General features: G+C 45.2%; 1 protein-coding gene across 9 annotated transcripts; it reads right to left on the minus strand.

Annotated features, from left to right (window-relative positions):
• Positions 1–241: 241 nt before the first annotated feature.
• On the minus strand, positions 242–20,354 carry LOC144001593 (reticulon-1-A-like). 9 transcript variants are annotated; one of them, XM_077496058.1, is made up of 9 exons: positions 19,411–20,354; positions 15,100–15,153; positions 12,587–14,383; positions 2,756–2,963; positions 2,193–2,331; positions 2,031–2,100; positions 1,485–1,531; positions 1,348–1,406; positions 242–1,164 (listed from the first exon to the last, which is right to left on the minus strand). In XM_077496058.1, exons 1-9 carry the CDS (start codon positions 19,940–19,942, stop codon positions 1,122–1,124), a joined length of 2,949 nt encoding a protein of 982 aa, XP_077352184.1. In that variant the 5' UTR covers positions 19,943–20,354; the 3' UTR covers positions 242–1,121. The 9 variants fall into 9 exon arrangements, with proteins under 9 accessions (XP_077352184.1, XP_077352185.1, XP_077352186.1 ...); XM_077496059.1 differs by having other exon boundaries at positions 12,587–13,984; positions 19,411–20,352; XM_077496060.1 differs by lacking the exon at positions 19,411–20,354 and adding an exon at positions 18,597–19,211.
• Between the last annotated feature and the right edge of the window lie 814 nt (positions 20,355–21,168).

The following is a 21,168-nucleotide window of genomic DNA, read 5'->3' on the forward strand; positions in this document are numbered from 1 at the left end:
TGTCTCGACTCTCTTGATTGGCTCACCGCGAAAAATTCCGAACATCCGGGCATTTTGTTGTATTTCCGTAATGGAAACGCTTCTTTTTCACGGTGAAAACAAACTGTGTACTGTATTATATTGCTTTTAACTGTGAATAGTATACAAACCAGGAAGATCGTAATAGCAGTCAAACGAAATTTCAATTTTTCTCACATCTACCCAAAGACCAATTCTAACGACACAGAGGCGGTGGCGCGTGTTGTCTGTTGTTCTAGAAGCTTTATTGGTGGATAATGTTTACATCTCACAACGCATTCCACAAACTTTTTTTGTTTTTTTCTGGTCACAATTTTGAAGTATGAACAAGTCGATCACACGATTCAAACAAATATGCTTGAAGTTTATAAAGAGTTGCGCTCCACATATAAGATGCCTTTTGATGCCTCGCTTTGTTTGTTTTGTTTTTCTCTTGTTGAATTGAAAGGATGCGATGTTGTGGGCGTGGCAGATGAACATACGGATAAAACATGTTTTCTTCCATCACTACGCAGCGGCCATGACACCAAAAAACGACGACTGCCAAACGTTTTCTAGAAAGATGATCCTAGCGAGTTACTCACAAGCTGTGAAGATGATGATGATGATGAAAATGACGACGATGTTGGCATATGCTCCAAGCCCCGCCCACCATCCTTTGCACGCAAAACAAATATCCTCCACTCATGAGGAGAAAGAAGCCGGCTGGAGGGGGGGGGGGGAAATTCATCTGGCCCGTCTAACTAACGTGCTCCAACGCACACTTTCTTACATTTTTTTTTGTTTTTTTGTTAAATAAACAACAAGTTCAATCGGCAGCCACAAAAAGAACAAGTGAGGGAACATGTGACCTGCCCCAGGGAAGCAACGTGTGGGGGCAGTTCACACATCGAGCACACCTTCTTTGTCTTCTTCCAGGAAAGCCAAAAGTTCACAAGTGAAAAAAAAAAAAAAAAAAAAAAAAAAAGTGTTTTCACGATTTGACAAATAAACTTGGGAGGGCGACACCTCCCAAGTTTTTACACGTTTCACGTCCCGTTTGTCCATCCGTCCGTCCAGCCAGCCTCCTCCTCCTCTCCGCACTTTCCCGCTTCTCCTTCTCGTCACTCGGCTTTACGTTTCATCCCAGGAACTTTGGCCTGGATCCTGGAAGACAAAAAACAATTCAAATTGGTGTTCCTCAAGGCTCCAATCTGGGGTCCTTCCTGCGTCACATCGTCATAACGCTGAAAACTTCCACAACGATTAAAAATAAAGTTGTCACTATGTCATGATGGTCGCTCTATTGTTGCTGGACTTGTACTACAGTGAAGATAAAAGTTGACTTACTTTCCAACGATGTCTTTGATTTGGTTGTTGACGAGCGCCACGTAGTGATCAATCTGAGCCTGCGCAAAAAAAATAAATAATAATAATAAAAAAATTGAAGACTAAATGAAGGTAAGGTGGGTGTTAAAAAGTCTTACCTGGTGTTTCTCGTAGATGATGGGACAACTGAAGGCTCCGATAACAGCTAAAGAGAAGAAAGAGCAACAAAAGCGTCACAAATGTTCAAATGACACGTCGACTTCGGCCTCATTTTGGACTGCGGCGCACGTATTTCCGTCTGATCAAATGATAAATGCGCATGTGTCTTGTCCATGCACGGCGTTCATCTTCACAAGCTCGCACGCATTTTCTCTCCTATCAAGCCTGCATGTGACCCATGTAAATTGACTGATGCTACATGAATACATTTTGGTTTTTGCCCCAGGATACATCATTATTGGTGTGGTGTTTGCGACTGTACTTGGGGTAAAAACACGGATGAGACTTTCTGAGGATCTTGAACAACCCACCAGGGGGCAAAAAGTTATCGCCTTCTCAGCCTTGCTAGCACGCTGCTTAATTCTTCTGTTTTTCTCTTTCTCTATTGTATTTTCTATTATTGTTGTATTGTTTGAATTGCAATAAATATATTGATCACAAAATAATGCGCGTTTGCATTTTTTTTTTTTTTTTTTGCAGCTCACCCAGAATGACCAGCGTGAGTCCGTTGAACAAAGCGCCCACGTAGGTCAGAATCCACATCAGCACGGCAAACTGCAAATTGTACATTTTGTCTTTTTAGTTGGCATGACATGACAAGATGAAGATGATGATGAAGATGATGATGATGATGAAGTTCCTTCCACCTTGATGGAGTCCACCAGGTCCTCGACCAGGAAGAGACGCCTGAGCTCAGCGACGGTCTTGTTGATTTTCTCCAGGAGGACGTCGCTGTACTTGTGCACCAGGTCCTCGGACAGCGCCACCTCGCGCTCCAGGTACTGCCTGCCACCAGCGCCGACAACGACAAGCCATCAAAAAGAGATCACATCAGGCTACGAAAATTCATTCAGGTTTCAGTTAGGGCTTAGGGCTGTGCAATTAATCGATAATCCTTATGGTGAGGCTTGTATCGTATATCGTATCGTATCGTGAGGTACCCACCCCTAAATTTGATACACCGGCAGCCCATTGAAAACAGATACAATGCTGCCTTCTGCTGTTTTTAATTTCACAACCCATTGACCAGGCAGTGCTGTGCTTAAACGTCGCACTGCCCATTGGTAGTTAAAAAAATAAAAAATTGTCAACGTTAATTAACGTTGCTGGCGGCATTCATTAGGATTTTAGCGCACGTCATGAAGCGTTTTTGGCGGTCAACGCGTTAAATAGACGTTGAAGGGGCGAGTGGGCGGCGCCAGAGACTGACTTGAAGGGGTGGCCCTCGTCCGACTTCTGGATGGCCTGCAGGACGCCCTTGTAGATGCGGAAGCAGACGGTGACGGAGAGGAGCGCCAGGCCGATGTAGGAGCACACGCTGACGATGCTGCACACCGTCAGCGACAGCAGCAGCAGCAGCGCCGCGCCGAACACCGCGCCCGTCGTCTTCACATCGCGCCAGTACACCAGATCCACCACTGGACGGACACACAACGCAACAACAAGTTTGGTTCTTTTCCAATTTTGGGTGAATTTAAAAAAAAAAAGAAGAGAAGAAGACACTTTTCAAATGGTCAGTGCAGAAAGGCGTAAAGAAAAGTGCTAAACTTGTTGGCCGAACGACAGATGAGGAGATGACATGACGTGGGGAGGCAAAAAGTAAACATGCTTGATTTAATGCACAACTTTTGACATGTAAGATGAGGAAGGTTGGCAAAGAGGAAGCTGAAAGGAAACGTGTTGACACTTAAGCGCAAGTTGGTCGCAATCATCAAAGTATGAGAAATCAGTGACTTCACTATTTTGCACATTTTACTGCATCCAGTCAACGAAATCTCATCGATTCCAGGTGCAACTGCCATTATGACCACTAGATGGAAGTATACACTCGTTTTTTTTTTGAAAACTATTATTAAAGAAAGCGCCACAACATGTTTCATTTAAGAATATTATGGTTATTCATGTCAGATAAGTTACTTTGGGGTGGGAAACAGCTTTAAAAAATATACATGTATTTTGGGGTTATCAATTGCTCTTGTTCTCTCTTTACAAATTATGTGTTCAAGAAATAATTTGGCTCAAAATTCATTGGCACAAAAAAATGCCTGCCTCAAATGTACAGTTAATCATTTTCAAACCAGGTTTGTTCCATCCAGGAAGCATGTTTGCATTCGGGATCAACAAAATGGCCTCCGGGATGACTTTTTTTTTTTTGCCCTGCTGTTAACCGACCTGGAGAAATGACTCCAATTCATATTTGTTTAGGCTAAATCAGCGCTATTTTGCACTTTTTCTCGATATTCACGTCATCTTTGTTTGCATACGCTGGCTGGCGACGTTCATCTTTCCGTGCAGCGTTTGTTTTTTGTTTGTTTTTTTTGCCACAAGCTGATTTTCAAAGCACGTTTTGTTCTTCTGGCACACGCAAGCATGTGATAACGACGTCCTTCCCACAACGCCAACCATCCAAAATTCAAAATAAATAAATGACTAAAAGTGAAAATAAAAATGGATATAAAAAAAATAATTCAAAAATTCAATACAAATGTATTGATGGATATATTTTTGGTTCTTTTTATTTCCATTTCTATTTATTTTTGGGATATAATAGTCAAATTTTTTTTTTTTATGTCCCATTTTTATTTTCATTTTCAGTCATTTATTTTGAATTTTGGCAGTTTTGGTCCTCTGAGATGACGCCGCTTGTTTTTTCTTCCCCAACGCAACACTGACTCAAAACTTCTCCACTTTTTGTTTTTGCCACCTGATGGCGTGACACTGATCGCAGAAGTAACGTCAACCATTAAAAAAAAAAATCTGGGGAAATAAAATGAATCCAGAAAAAGGTTTACAAAAACAACAGAACAAAGCTCATTTCAAATAATGTCACTTTGCTTATTGTAACAAGCAAAACAGTGAGGAAATTCTATTTATTTTGTGGAAATAATAATAATTTAAAAAAAAATTGATTTCAATGGAAGACCTAAACTATGTGAAGTTGCGTGTTTTGGTTGCGCTCATCTGGCGGTTGAAGTTTGGAGGCCGGTGAGCGACAGCTGCGCTCGTGACGCCTCAGTTTCGTCTGGAGAATTCCAAACGGGTCACAGACGTGATTCGATGACGGACGCCCGCTGGCAACGATAAAAGAATGATGCCAACATTCGTTACGCTCGACACCGCAAACCTATTTTCACATCTAACTGATCATTATTGATTAGTAGTCACAATAAATTGTGTTATTTTATAGGGTACGTAGACTAAATTGCATGATTCAAACTTGACACCAAAACAGTTGTAACGATTCATCAAATAACATCAACAAATTTAATTCCAAAACTATCATACATTCTTTTTCCACAGCAAACCTACTTGCTATGTTTACGGCTGTTATTCATTTAGCATCAATCTCTTGATTATTCAATTATGAGGACAAAAAAAAAAAAAAAAAAAAACATTTCTATCCCTTCATATAAAGTGATACGACATATCAAGTTGATGGTGCCTAAAAATGATTATTCACTTTCTAGTCTGGTCCATAACACCAGCCTGAAAATCTGCCAAAATCTTCATCAAGCAAAAGTTGTCAAACGTCTTCACTTAATTAACACAAATAGAATCAGCTGAAATTCCAAACATTTGGAAAACTTAAGTGAAAAAACTCAAACTGATAAATAATTGATGACCAAAGTAGTAGTCAATCATTTCATTGTTGCACATCTAACAGTATTAAATATTGATGGCAAATGAATTTCAAACAACGGATGGAAACGATTGACAAGTCAAACCTTCGTTGGAGATCAATCGTCGAAATGCAGTCTGTCATCCTGAATACTAATTGATCAGCAAACTCAAGTCAAGCTGACGTGTAATTGCAATAAAATCATCACCTCCGTTGCTTAGCAACCACTCTGCAGTCGGGCTAATTACAAGGAACCGTTCGACTCTTTAAAAAACGGCTGCCAAACGATGGTTTGGCCGTTTTGACCATTTTGCACATTTCGAGACGATTAGCTGCTGTTGAAAGAGGCTGTGACCAAAAACAAAAAAATCGCAGTGGCAACACTTTCATTCTTTCCAGACTCATAACTCTCAAGTAATGTTGTTCCAATAGTTTTTTTTTTGCCCCCCAGTACCGATTCCGATAACCAGCTTTGTAGTATCGGCCGATATCGTTGGTTCAAAGTAGGAACCTGCCATTGGTTCAGAGCATTCGAGGGCCAACGGGATATCTTAGCTCGGCATGCAGTGAACATGTCGCACATCAGAGAATGCCGTGCACGAGCACAACACAAGATGCTGCATCCAAAGTCCGATATTAACAATTGGAAATAATGGTATCGGCATGTTACTTGTTAGTACTCATCGATGCCGATACCACTTTTAATGCAGTATCAGGGTCTCCGCTGATACCAGTTTCGGTACAGGAACACTAATCTCAAGTCTGCGCTTGCAAGCCAAAGCAAACATTTGAGTTAAATTGGCCGGAAAAAAAAGAATTAAGTTGAATCATTTATAATATCATTTCCTTTTCTATCCCCATACAACAATACAAGCTGTGGTGCGAAAATTATTTTCAAGAAGTAGAACAACCACATGGATTGGTTTGCACAGTATTCTTTCATGGAAGATCCACCAGCTGGCGTGGATCCAGTACGTCAATGACGTCATGCAGAGCGCCGCCGGATATTCGCGCTCGTGCAAACTATTTTTCTTTAGTCTGCATTCAAAATGCCTCCACAGGGCAAAAAGGATGAGTGAAAGAGAACCACGAACACGCGGCTCAGAATCCGCCAGCCAACACGACGACGAGGGGGAGAAGAAAAGAGGCGGTACCGCGGTCCAAATGTGGCCGCTTGGCTACATATGGTCTCAGGCGGCCAAGCGCCACCGGCGGCCGGACTAAAAATAGAGCATCAGCGAGCTCAACAACCGCAGCAGCGGCCGATGCTCGCGTTTTGTGAGCCGCCGCCGGTCATGTCGTCCGCCGTTCCCCGGCGGCGGAAGGCGCGCTCGGCGACTGGACAAAAGCGTCAAGCCGTCCCGCGTGACCTTTGCAGGCTCGGCGCGCCTCCAACCGATTGTTTTCCTTCCCGAAGCCCGCTCGTCATCCGCGCGCAAGCAAACACGCACGCCGCGGAGATAAACGCGAGCCGAGCAGCCGCCACAAGCGACGCAAAAAGCGACAAGAATGAATCAAACGAGATGATTGACTGGACTGACCCTGCTTGGCGTCCATGTTGAACCTCCGCGGAAACACGCAGCTGCGGCTCCCCGAGGCTCCGCCCCACTGACGCCATTGTCACAAAGGCGCATGCGCAGTTTGGCGGGTGTCGCCGGGGAGATGCGCGCGCACAGCGGTCTGAAGCGAGAAGGAGACGCGGACATGCGCAGTCGTGTCTCGCCAAACTTTCATGCTCAAGGGCCACGTTGGAGTCTGAAAACGGACACGACGTCACGTAACCAAGATCAAATAAATGTCAGTTTTATCATTTGCAATTATTCAAATTGATTAAAAAAAAGTACATTATGTAAAACAGCTCATTTTAATAATGTAATCATTGTCTCAATTTTGTCTCAACTTGGAAATGCACTCATTTTAATGCAAATTATTACAATTAAGCAATTACGTTAAAAACTCAGGCATAAAAAAAACAAACACAAAAACTTTGTTTTATGCCTAATTATAAAGATCCAATTATTTAAATAAAGCATTGTTAAATGCACATAGATTTTTATCGCCTTAATATAAAAATCGAACATATATTTAAGAGCTTAAATGAGTTTCCCCCCACATGGCATCCGGCTGAGAAGCTCAATCAATCCGGGAAGCACTCAAGACTCGAGCCGCTGCTGATCTCGCTCGGAGCCAGATGAGGTGGCTCGGCAACACCCTGGTGAAGTGTTCCGGGCATCCGGCCCCGGGTACGACCCAAGATCGAGATCGAGGGCTGGGAATGACTTGGGTTGGAAGAAATAGCTGGCGGGAGAGAAGTCTGGTCTTCCCTGCTTTGTTTGAGGCTAATAGGAACCAAACAAATGCTGGTTTAGATCCATTTACAACTGCCAGCAAAAATAAATAAATGATTCCGTATTCATCTTTGTAAATTAGGGATGAAAAAGTCAAATTTAGGCTCCAGGCTTTGGCAAAATATGGTATGTGGGCGACACTGGAATATTTGTTGCACAGATTTTCCTCCTACATTTGGCTGATAAGTCAAAATGTATTCATGTATCTTCTCAAAACCAAAATCGGACCAAACCAAAGCACCTGTGCAGTACTCGATCCTTCACGAGGGATCCGTTTGTGCGTGTTGGAACGAGGTTGGACCACAGAGGATTACGAATGAAGGCAGCAGCCAGCGAGAAGGCAAAAAGATGTTGGACGAATCCACGTAAGGAATTCCAAGCTGTGGGTGAACACCAGGTGCATGCTGGGAGCCGCCACAACTCCACGTGATCATGTGTTATGTGCTCTTTGGCCACTAGTTGTATTCGTCACAAAAACAAAAAAGAAACGGTTCAGTGTTGATCAACTTTTTCTTGGAGCACAATAATCACCAAACTATAACTGCGAGCCACATCTTGATTCATTTAAAAACATGAATATCAATTCAGAGGTACAATAATCTCATGTTCATCATGGAGCTTAGATTCCTGACCACAATCAAATTCACATTATTTCATTACGTTTTTAATTATCGTTCAGCTTGATCCACAGAATATGCACGTGAGGTGCAGGTATTAGTTTTGTCCACTTGAGGGCTCTATTCGGGCATTCTCTACTGTAGTATGTGTGACGTTGAACGTGTGCCTTTCGAATGAGGGCCTGGAATGGAAATCAGCAAATTGGGTTGGATACCACCGAGCAGGTGAGGTGGGCGTGGAAAGTGATGGAAAAAGTTCACTGTCTGTCCTATTGAAAAGTTGATATTTAACGTTAAATTGTGTGAATACTGGAAGTAATGTGGAATCAGACGACAGATATATTCACCCCGGGAGGTGAGAATTTTTGAATCAAGTTGAACTTTGAACAATGTAAATTGGAAGTAGTTACACGGCAAAAAAAGTGTGGAGAAGAAAGATCATGATAACATATGTGAGAATGCTGAATTAGCATGTCTGAGTCACTGCGACCAGTCATTGAGCTGTCGGCAAACAATCGCTCGGCTCTGAAATGCTTTTCGACCGCTCCTTCTGCCTTCCGTCCCACCTTTGGACACGGAGGGGAGTGCGGACAAAGGTCCTTGGCTCCATGTTGCAACGTTAACCAACAACTCCCAGCTCACAAGCAATCACAAAAAAAAGCAAATGAGAAACTTGCACAACCGCAACGCAGTCGTGACTTGCTTAATACGGACGAAAAAGACTGATTAGACTGCTGAATTTTGTTTGTGGTTTGGGGGAGGGGGGCGCTTCGTCTTTGACTAAGTCAGATGACCAAAGCAGAATTTTCTTGTGAAAAGAGACAATTCAGATTCCATCCTGTCCATGTCCAGTCAACAGATTCATGTTGAAAGAAATCCTTGATTTGATGTCTGGAATTCAAACTTGTTAACCTTCGCAACTCAATTTGATTGAAATCATTGAACCCTTACAAATCTCTATGAACCATTTTCAGAGGAATCATCATGACGAAAGCACCCGGTTTCATCAGAGACGTCCCAAGAGAAGACACCCGAGTACGCTACAGACACGTCGACTCGTCAATCGATTCAATTTCCAAAATGGATTCGATTTGATTCAGAAAGGCCCCCCGATTCGATTCACATTGATTTCGGATTCCGTTCAGGATTTCCTGCAGTAGCAATTTTTCTTTCCCAGAAGTAGCAATGCTGCAAAATAAGCCATATTAGGAGTATCGATTCATGCTTTTATGAATCTATATTGGGCTATGAAAAGGACTATCGATTCGATATATTGATATTTTAGAGCCAGCCCTACTCGTCAGCATGACAACAAGATGTAACGCAACGACGACTGTGACGACACGCCGCACTCGCTCAACTCATCTCAAAAGCTTATTTGGATCTCCAAGATATTATTTCTGCAATCTTTACTCAAAACGACGCCTAGAAAAAAATGACCCCGTTTCAACTGAGCTCCGAGGAGAAGACAGGCAGTCGTTCCATTAACAAACATCAAGAAGGCAAGCAAGCAAGCAAGACGTGGTCGGCGTTACCCTTCTGCCTCCACGCAGCTCTGCTTGTGTCCGCGCACGCCGTCTCCATGCCGGACAATCACAAGCCCGCATTCCACATGGACAGCCGCCTCCACTGACTGCGCTGAAAGCGAGGAGGAGGAAGAGGGACGAAGGGGCGGGGTCGGCGTTTAAGACCGCAGAGGGCGCATGAGCAGTCAGCTGACCGTCCGCCACCGGCGCTCTGACGCAGCAACAACAACAAAAAAAAAGAGCCGCCTCGCCTCGGCCCTCCCTCCACCGATTTGGCAACGAAAGCGAGTCGCCCCCGCGTTCGTCAAACAGGCCTCCCTGCATCCAGACCATGAGAAGAAAGGATGGGAGGTATTCACTTGAAAATTGACGTTTATATTTATTCATCACCCTTTGAAATTCATTTTGGAAACATTCCTCAGACCTTTGTGCAACACTTGCCAGATTTGAAAGTTTAGTACTCGCTTCACATGAGGGCTGGAGTTCCAAAATAGGGTTCCTTTAACGGTTTATGGCAGGGTTCACCTCTTCCGGTCCTCGAGGTCCCGACTCCGGCAGGTTTTCTACTAAATACTAAAGATCAGGATCGTCATCAAGCATGCTGATTAGCTGATCTGTGAATCAGGTGTGCTAGTGGACGGAAACACCTAAAACCTGATGGGCTCAGAAGGTCGAGGACTGGAATTGGTGAACGCTGGTTTATGGTTTCAAAGTACGCTTCCCCCCCCCCCCCCAGGCTATGCTTTCAAAGTAGGGTTTCTCGCCATGGTTCAGATTCCAAGATGCGGTTTCAAATCATGGGTTTTAAATTAGGGTTTCCAAACCAGTGCTCAGGTCTCAAGTGCATTGGTGGGTGTTGACCTGGTGCAGCCCTAAAAAGTGGTGTTGAGCCCTTCCTCGTTTTTTCCTTTGCATCCTTCTACATATAAGTTCACTTAAAAAATGGATACCTGAATTCGGTCTACTTGTATACTTTCTGTATAATTGAGAGAGTCTTCTAAAATGAAAGATATCGCCGTTACAATCACGATTGCAACAATTTTTTGCAAACTTCAGTAGTCGGATTTCTTGCTCAGCTTTCTCATGATTGAATAATCAAACGTCACCAAATGTCCAACGTGGGCTGAGTGCTTTTCACAGTTCTGCGTTGAATCAAATTTTCTTCCCTATCAAACAAATTCTAAATTGACCATCGTACTGGATAGCCTCCAGCTAACTCTTACGTGTTCCCTACCTACTGTGGACAAACTACAGAAAATAGCTGGATGAATAGTTTGTAAGACACCAAAAGATTTTATTCCAGTATTTGATGTAACTGACTCATTTCTGGAGCGCTTTCTGGACATTTTACAAGCACAGAAACATTTCTGCTTCCGTGGCAGTAGCAGGCTTGCTCCACTTGAGGGCAGCCGTCTCCCATAACAAGCTAACCTCGCCCATGCTAGCATTACTGTGACATGAAACGCCGCCAGTGTCAGTTCCAAAGCTCAAGTTTGAGCTCTATCAACAAGCTCCACACATGAATGATGTCATGTTCGCGTGATCCTTTACTGGCTGTGCTCGAATCATTGACCGCAGCAGTTAGCAAATACAAAGTTACTCCCATGACCAAAGACTCGGTTACATAAAAAAAAAAAACAAAGCCTGTCAGTGACATTTCACCTTCATAAGGCTGATGCAATCTCGACCGGCAGAAATTGCAAGTATGCGCCCACGAATTGTCACTTGCACATTTTTTACAGCTACAAACAAGTTGCAGAAAAAGCATAAAGTGATTGTGAAGCCGTACAAGGTGCAGCTGTACAACAAAATGTTTGCTGACGGCTCAAAAGAAAACCTTCAGAAGGGCTGCCAGTGTCGCAATGCAGGGAGGGAGGAGGCGGTGGCGGCTTTAATTAACAGGGGATCCCTCAATCTCTCTCACTCTCACTCACCACAAAATGCATCACCTACAAAATATCAGTCAAGACTCAGCTGAGTCGCCGTGTGCAGGATGAGTCAACGTCTTTTGGGTTCAAGTTAGGTTAGGTAGGGTTACGCTTGCTTGCGGCAAGATGATGCTGCACAGACAAAAACTTGTCTTCAGCCTTGTGAGAACTTGTCCGTGCACTAGAAGCGTACTGTGGAAAGGAAGGCAAGCAGACATTTACAGCAATTGTGCTCACAAGATATGAACCTGCATCCTGGTCCTGGTTGATCTCTTATACTCTGCTGCCATCGGCTGGCCCTTTTTGTAATAACTACCATTGATTCAAGCAGCCTCTTCAGTTCAGAGGCTGCATCAAAACCTTCTGTATGCTCGAGCATGAAAAAACAAAAAAACGTATAAATCCGTCAATGGGGGCAAAGGATGGGAAATAAACTTTCAAAAAAAAAAAAAAAAACTCGAGAAACTCATTTCCATGCATTTAGGTTAAAGGTTTTAAACAGTCTATAAATTGCCCTTTCAAATAAATCTCAAGCAAATGAGCGCCTGCAAAATATTTGCGTGTTGGAGATTAACACCAAAGTTAGTTTGGTTATTTTAGAAAATGCACTGGAGGTAGAGGAAGAGGGCGGGGCTGCTATTATCTTTGTGAGACGTCTGTGGGTGAGTGAGTGTTGACTTTCAGATTAGCGTTGTGGGTTATTGCCTCATTTTGTTGGTTTTGTTCGAGCCCAAAAATGTTTTTTACTTACCATTGTTAAACAATAAATAAATGAGTGGGTTAAAGGGGAAGAAAGAAAATGCAAAAAAGAGTGGAGGTGGCTTCAAGGTGATCATGATGGGATCAAACGTAAAGAAAGACTTGTGGTTGGTTGGGGGGAAAAAAAGCCACGGAGAAGAACAAAAGAGTGACGATGGCAGTTGAGTTCTATCGGTTAACATGGAGAAGCCAATGAAAAGAGGAGGTGGGTGGGGGGTTCCATGCCCAAAGTGATTTTGTTTACCTGCTGCAATGTTCACGCTCGGCATCTTGAGCAGTTTGCCGACCTCTGCGCTCTTCTGCGCCAGCGCCTCGTCACGGACGGGCGGCGGCTCCGGAACACCGACTTTCTCCAGCTCCGCCTTGCTCTTCTGGCTTAGGAGGCGGTAGGAGCTCGGACTCGGAGCGGCGGCCATCTCAGCGGGCGCTGGAGCCCAGGCAGAAAATGAAGCAGCCCCTTTCTGCTCAAAGCTCTCGTCGTCATCCATGGGGATCTCTGGAGGCTTGGGGGGCGCAAACTTGGACGTATCGAGAGCCTCAAGAAACTCATCGATGACCCCCTTAGGCGGTCTCTCAATGAACTCAAATTCTTCCGACGACACCTCGTGCTCGGAGACCTCGTCGGCCACCTCGGGCTCCTCCAGCTCCACCTTGGTATTGCTCTTCTCTACTTGGAAGCTGGCAGGGTTCTTGGCCATGGCTTCCAGGACTGGAGACAGAGAGTCTGCGGTTGGCGACTCCGAATCTGAATCCTCGGCGGGGGCTTTCTTGCTCTCCAAGTCGAGAGGCTCAAACTTTTCTGTAACCTTGGGCGAAACGTGGCTTGAGAACCAATCCTTCTGCTCAAACTTGACAGGTTCCTCTACTTTCACTGGCTCTGGGGTCGTTTCCTCTGCCTCTTTGACCAGATCAAACGCACCAAAGCCTTTCACGTCTTCATCTTTCGGCTTGTCAGACACTTTCACTTCCATCTTGTCAGCCATCTCCTTAAGCAGAGACACTTTTGCATCCAGAGCAAAGGGGTTGTTGGCGGACAGGTTGATCGGGGGATTGGGTGACTCCATCATCCTACGTTCGAGAATGGGACTCTGCTCCTCTGGACTTCCCTCGGAGGAGCCAGAGTCCAGTTTGTCAGGGTTGAGTGGGGAAGACTTCAGGATGTCTGGAAGCGATGGCGGCAGAGCAGTATCCGCCTCCTCCTCCTCCTCCTCTTCATCTTCCTCTTCAAGACCAGAAGAGAACTGGCTTACTGGCTTCATGAGAGAATCAATGGCCTTCATGCCCGTCTCGAATGTTTTCCCCTCATCTAAGAATGACGTCGGGCTATCCTGGAGTTCTTCAGCTTGTTTGTACTGGACAAGATCTGGAGTGGGACTTTCTGACACTTTAGGGGCGCTGTGGTCAGATTTGGACTCCCCAAAGCCGTAGGAAGCGCTGTCCGCCAGCGGAGAAAAGCCATCAAATGGGTTATTATTATTCTTCTTCACCTCATACATCAAGTCGTCGTCTTCATCTGAAGGGTTGCTGTGCAGCTCGGGGTCATACCCGCCGGGAGAGCCGATGGCGGCTTCTTCCTTGGAAAAGGAATCCATCGGGACCTTGGCGTTGTCTTGCGATCCTAGGAAAGGTGAATCCCAGTGCTCTGTTGGGTTAGAGGAGGCAATGTGAGACTTGGCAACCATCTGGGGGGTGTCGGAACTAGGATGCTTCTCCTCAGGGGAGAACGACACTCCACTGTCCTCACATAGGATGTGAGGTCCTGGGTCTTTGCCCAAGCTCAGGTAAGGACCAGTGAACGGATCCACGGCTCCCTTTTTCTGACTACGGCCAGGTCCCGAACCGTCTTGGTCATCCTGCCAGGGCATTTCCTTCGACGGGACAGCAGGGGCCTGAGGGGAAAAGGAGCCTTGGGGAACAGCCGATCCCGGAGGACAGGGCTGGTTGGGGCTCTCGGTCAAAGAGAGCTCTTCCAGGGAATCGGGGGAGTGGAGAGGGGAGAGAGGGGAGATGGGAGCAGGGGCATCACCCCTCTGCCCAAGTTCTTGAGTAGAAAGGGAGGAGGGAAAATGCAATACAGCACATATCAAAAGACAACTCCATTCCGTAGAGTGCCCACCAAACCTGGATACAACCCATACTGAAAGGATCTAGACCAGACAAGTGCTACTGAAAACTCAACTGGGGTTGGTGGACACGCGCTTCACCCCCTCCCCAGACCAATCTTTTGTTTTTTTAGGTAATTTTGAAGCAAACCAAAATGATTGAAAGCTTGTGATCTTGCGAGGTTTTTGGCGACAGTGTTGACTTTCCAGCATTTGTCTGGTGTCCATCGACACGTACGTGCTTTAATGCACGAGGGCTGTCCAATATTTGTCCCAGGTCTGGCGCCAGTAATCCATGTTAGGTGGGGCCGACAAACTGTTGTATAATGATTCTTCTCAAAGCACAACATATGACAATCGTTGGTTAAAAAAAAAAAGTCTTAAGATTTGAGATAATTGAAAAGAATCATTATTAGCTAGACACGACATTCACAGTCAAGCTTGTCTGCAAATGCCGACAGTCACAACAACACAACACGATGCAGTGTGGAAGTGTTTCATACCGCAGGAGTTTTACTCCACTTGTGGCATGCAGTGGGGTTATTGTTTTCTTTTCTAAATGACTAAAAAAAAATACACAACGGCAATGACACGACAGTGGAGATGAACACAAAGAGGAGGAGAAGGGAAAACAAAGTGAGCAGAGAGAACTTGCCTGCAGGGAATTGCATCAGAGGCTGAGGTTGAGAAGCAGAGGAAGAAGGAACATCTGCGGGAGAAACGACAGAAAGCGGCAGAGTGCAAAAATCAGTCCGCTCGTCAGGCAGGACAGCACAAGTGAGCGAAGCATCAGTCTCCATCACATCGGCTCCAGTCACACCGCTTCCTGACTCATCCACCTCACAAAAATGGGACGGACCATTAAAGCTGTGTCCTCTGTGAACACTAGAGGGCGGCAAACAAACGCGCGTCAAGGGAACAACAATAAAAGCGTTATTAAAAGTGGCCGGCAGACAAAATCCCCTTCATCACAAGACCTTTGGAGTCTGAGTCATCAAACTTCAGTTGCGCCAACATGCAATGACAAAACATCAAAAACTCTCAGATTTTAATTGGTGGTTTCGTAGACGTGGGTCAAATTCAGTAGCAATCGGATGACGGAAAAGAGAAAGCTTATTGCTCATTTCCCAACATCAATTCATCAAAATAAGACAAGCTGAAGCAGGACAATGAACGACCTGACCTGGTGGTGCTTTTTCCACAAGGTGATTAATCCATGACCTCAGCATGGACTTGGTCAAGTCAAAAGTCCTTTTGTGGAAACAAGTGTGTCTCGTGGGAGCCTCGTCTAACAACTGAAACTCCCTGAGGAATTTGGAACATAAAGGCAGGAAGTGTCAATGGCGGGCGAGGAAAAGGAGGACGTCATACATTACAGGGAGGGGCGTTTTCAAATCAAACAATCAACTTGTGCTCCGATTATTTTCATCAAATCAAGTGCAACGATCACAGTCAATCATGCGTCTCATTGGTTGTCAATCACGAGACGATTCATCTGGTCGAACGTTTGCTCGGTTCCGTCTGGGGTCAACGTTTCGCTTCCAGTGACCAAGACAACCTAGGATTGAACCAGTGACAACAACGTTTAGCTTTTTACAAGCACAACAATTGCTCATTTCAAACATGATCAATATTGACATGACCTCTCACCCCTGCTTGAGTAAAGATCAAGTGACCCTAACGTTGAGTCGTCATTCATACACACGATTTCTTATCGACGTCATCCTCTCAACTGTAAAGTCCAATGACTCAGCACATTAGGAGTCAGCATTACGTGGCCCGTGACAGTGCTAAAAGGTGGGAGCGACCGGCGAGGATCAGCGCTCCGGTCACATTTGGTAGTCTGTCCGTCCGTCTGTATGTCTGTCTGTCTGTCAGCTGCTGCGTGTGTGTCGGCACGGTAACCAAAAGGGCTTCGAGCTCTCATCTGTGACCAGGATACCGAGACAACAAACAGTCCAGTAATCCACCTGACCCGGCGCCGCTCTGATGGATGTGGGTGACCCAAAACAAGCATGTAGGTCAATTAGACCGCCTGTCGCTCAAAGCGTCTCGCCAGAAACCACGCAGGGGTCACAGCGGGAGTTGTCACATCCGACTCCACAGTCTTAAGGCACTTTGAGGAGGCCAGAAGCGCAGAACCAAAGGTTCCTTTGGATTCCTAAAAAAAAAAAAAACCTTGGGACTTATTGCTGCTGTTTGAAAAGAAAGTCTTCTACCACATTGGGAAGACAAATTTGGGGGTTTGTTACCTGCACTCTCGGAAAAATCCCCTCCTCACCCTCTCTTTTTATTTGGTTTCCATGCTCCTAGTTACATGAGTGTTCCAACCCTAATAATACTAATGCAAAACATAATTGGAATTAGGGCTGCACGATATTGGAAAAACATGCGATACGCGATATACTTGCTGGTCATAGCGATATCCATGTTGTTGCGATATTCAACATGTACCTGAAGAAATTTCATTCTTATTACCTAATCAAAGAAAAACATTTTTCATGTAGCAAAATAAGCAATCTTAATGTAATCTTAGTTCATTAATTGTAATTATGTCTTGATCATTTTCAACTATTGAATGGCGATGCACATTTTAGTTAGCATCTGACTGGTCAAATTCATATAAAAAGCATAAAATTCCATATAAAACTTATTGCATGCCTTTGCGATATGCATATTGCAAGGGCCAATATCGCGATATCGATATTTTCTCGATATATTGTGCAGCCCTAATTGGAATACAGTGTACTTCATGAAAATGTGCACTGCCATCCAATATTTGAACATTATCGACATATAATTAATTAATTAACTAAGAATCTATTAAGTTTGATTATGTTGCCACATTTATAAGGTCATAAAGTAATTTTCCTTCGGTACATATTAAATATCGCCATAATATCGATATCGCTATATTCAGCAACTATATCACATATCGCATGCCTTTCCAATATGCTATTGTACAGTAGTAATAAAACCCGAGTAAGTGTTACTTGTGTAAAAGATGCATTAAGCATGAGTGGACGTCTCATTTCATTCAATGTTTCTGCTGGTCCAGACAGAAGAGACGAAAAACTGCTGTTCAACCACCTGTAACGTCCATTTGAGCTGGTCTGACAGGGACAACACGACACGACGACTTTCAACACGACAGTGCGGAAGACATTAAGTTGTGGTGCAAAATCTCACACCCCTTGTTATGGTTTGACATCACCGCCGGGTCCAAGTCATCCCCCAAGTCAGTGCCTTACACAAGAGTTATTAAAGAAAAAACAGCTTTGATTGGCTTGCCCGTCAATATTCCATACTACAACAGCTGTCAGACGACCTCTGAACCTGTCAAATGGCTGGAATTCCTTTGTCCACTCTCTTCTGCATCAGGACCCGTCCTGCAGATTCACATCGCAGGAAAAGCAACGTGAAAACATTTGAGGCCAACAGCCGCTTTAGCAAAAGGAAATGAATTGAAGGAAACGATGCTAAACTAAACCTTAGCGGCGTCTTTGTTCTGCTATTTGTGGTTCGGTCCATCAGGCGGCCCCGCCCTGAATCCCTGCCTCGCTCCTCTCCCCCTCTCTCGCTCTGCAGGCAGGCATGCCGACTGACTTCTTGCAAGCCCGCGGGCCCTTTTGCATGCAATCTGTCTCATCTTCGTGCACAAAGCCAACTCGCGTCAACAGATTTGCTCCTTCGTTTCCGCCCCAGGACGCTGACAAGCAGGCCTCTCTGCTAAACTGGCAGGTTGTTGGCTGTCAAGTGAGCAGGTGATCAATCTAAACACGGCCACGAGGAACGAGGCGAGGATCTCGATTGGAAGCAGGGAGGAGATGCTGGGAGGCAAAAAAAAAAAAAAACTGGGCGGCGACGCTGAGCAGATTCCTTTGTTGTGACTAATCTGATTTGCCGGGCTTCCATGATCGGACACGCTTGACTCGATAGCGTTGAAATCCTCCAACATGGTCACAAGAACATGATGACAACTAGCAGATGTGTTGTGAAAAAAACAACAATGAGCTTCCCGTTTTAGTGGACAAACGTCAACAAGCTCCTTTGGGTGTGACAGGCACGAGTGAAGAGCGCCACTTTTCAGTTTTCATCTAGAGCAAGGCTTTTATATTCAAATCATGACATGTAACTGCTTCAGTTGTTTACCTTTGTTGTTGATTTGCCACCAGATGAGGAGCGATTCGGTTTGTCCGATAAAGGAACTAGGCTGCAGCTAGCAAACGGGCGGAGGAGGCAAGCAGCAGATGGACGATGCTCGTCATCACGTCCCCAAAAAACATCTGCAGAAACGCTCAAATATGGGAACTAAACTTCATCCAAACTGTTCACACGAGTCCGATTGCTTGAAAGCGGGCCTTTGTGTGAGCTTTTCGGCGTCAAATAAAGACGATGATGCGGCACATCGTCCTGTGACGTATGCATCCAAACAGGTGGGCCTCATCAGCCCCGGGGCCGGGACGTCCCCCACCAACCGGCACACCTTCACCTTTCCTTTACATTTGACTTAAAATAAAAATAAAAAATAAAAATAACCCCCCGCCCTTCAGCTTCAGGTGTGTTTCTTTGTCATCTGGTCACCGGCGAGCTGTCAACGCGAATCGCCGTCAAGCAAAAACGAGCCGCCGATTAGCCGCCAGCTAACCGGCTAACCGGAAAAGCGGCGATCATCATCATCCGATTCCAAAAGCACAACAACATTAGCCTCATTAGGGGAGATGACGTTGACGCAACTTAAAAAAAAAAAAAAGTTTCTTTTTTTCAACCACCAAATGCCCACCTAATGTGGCCGGGCGGAGGGAGTGCGCGAGGCGTGCTAGCCGCGTCCACCAGCGGGCATCAATTGTTGTCCGAGCTGGCGTCCATTTTGCAACAAAACAAAAGCAAACAAAACAAAAGCCGTCTCGTTTCAAATATCAAACGGTTCGACGGACGCCTTTTAAGGCCGCGTGTGGATACTCACAAGATGTCGGAGCCGATGCTGGCTGCGTGTCGGCCGCTGGCTGCGCTGCCTGTGCGGGGGATGGCGCTGCTGGCTGGGCGGGGAGGGCGTCGCTCTCCGGACAAACCTGTGGCAAAGCTTCTCCGCTGGCCTCGGGAGCTGAAGGCGTGTGGGGGAAAAGTGAGGCGCTGCTGGAGTCTGGCATCAACTTCTCCTCTTCCTCTTCTTCCTCCTCCTCTTCTTCTTCGTCGTCGTCTTCTTCTTCTTCCGTCCTCACTTGTGCCACCGGTTCCGGCTGCAGGTCCAGTAAGCCGGGCTCTTCCTCGTGGGGTTCCGTGAACTCTCGCGGCTCACCATCTTCAGCCATGTGCCGCTCCAGGGCGTCCTGGGCTCCGCCGACCAAGTCCACGATGTCGTCCAGGTGGAAGAGGTCCTGCTTGGGCTGCTCACCGGTGTAGAGTTCGGACTCGGACTCGGGTTCGGGCTGGTAGTGGTGGACCTCGTCGCTGAAGAGAGCCGAGCTGGACGACACTTGCTGCTCCTCGTCTGCCATCTTTTCTTTTGTCCAACTCGAGTGAAGAAGAAGAAGAAAAAAAAAAGTTTCAGCGGCGGTTGCCTTGACAACAAAAGGTCCACTGGTGACACGAGAAGAACCGCCGAGGGCGAACCGGAAGCTCCCGCCGGTCAAGTGTTCCGTGGACGCCGACAAAGTTGGGACAAGTGCGGCAACACGGTCAGGACAGGACCAGTCGAACCCGAGCCTCGGGACGGGCAGCGCTAAGTTGAAAAGAAAAAGAAAAAAAAAAGACAGAGGAGGACTTGTTGCGACCAATCAGAGTCCCGCACTCCCTAATTGACATGCACGACGACCAATCACGTCAGCTCACTGGTGACCACGCCCATCGAGGGGGCGGGGTGGGGTTCTCCGGAAAATGGGGAAGTTTGAAGCTGGTCAAGTGTTACACAACAACGTTGTCGTCCCGCAAAAGTCTGCCTCAAAGCAAAGAAAGAGGACGTGGCAGCTCACAACAAAGCAAACACACGTACAGCATAACATAACAGACGCAATATTTTCAACTTTATAGGCAATACTTGATATGATGCTTCAAGTAGCTTCAAGCTAATGAAATGCTTATTACATTTAACCGCAAGTGCAAAAACAGATTTCATTCAAGCGTGTAAGGCATTCAAAAATTGATATATCCCAACATGAGTGTCTTATTCTACATCAGAAGTGGATCTGGACTGAGCATGGTTGTATTAATAATAATAATAAGAATAATGCAATAATTATTATTATTATTTTGGAACTGACCTGAAAAGATATGACTCGCTTGTTGAATTAAAAAAAATGTTTAAAAGCAAAGTTTTTTTTTTTTTTACTTATGTCAGACATGAGCATGAAAATTGTACATGTGAGTCTGAGAATATGATTTCCAAATGTATGATGGTATATGTCTATGAATTTCATAAACATATGTTGCTGGCAAACGCACACATGTCCAAGTGCACTTGTAGGCTATATATGACCAGGTTTATACATTTTCTTTTTTGAAAAATATGAACCTATTGTTGTATCAATAATGAAATAAGTAAACATACAGCGATTGAAGTCAAATCTCATGTTAATAAAATTGAATATTAAGGTGTTGCATGTTGGTGTATGGACATCAATAAATGCAGTCCAATTATGCCACAGTCATACAAAGAGTCTAAATGATATTATTTTGAGAAATGTGTGCATTAAGCGGGTCTACAGCTTTTTGCACGATCTCGAAA

Source organism: Festucalex cinctus, chromosome 14 (assembly GCF_051991245.1).
Source record: "Festucalex cinctus isolate MCC-2025b chromosome 14, RoL_Fcin_1.0, whole genome shotgun sequence".
NCBI classification, from domain to species: Eukaryota; Metazoa; Chordata; class Actinopteri; order Syngnathiformes; family Syngnathidae; genus Festucalex; species Festucalex cinctus.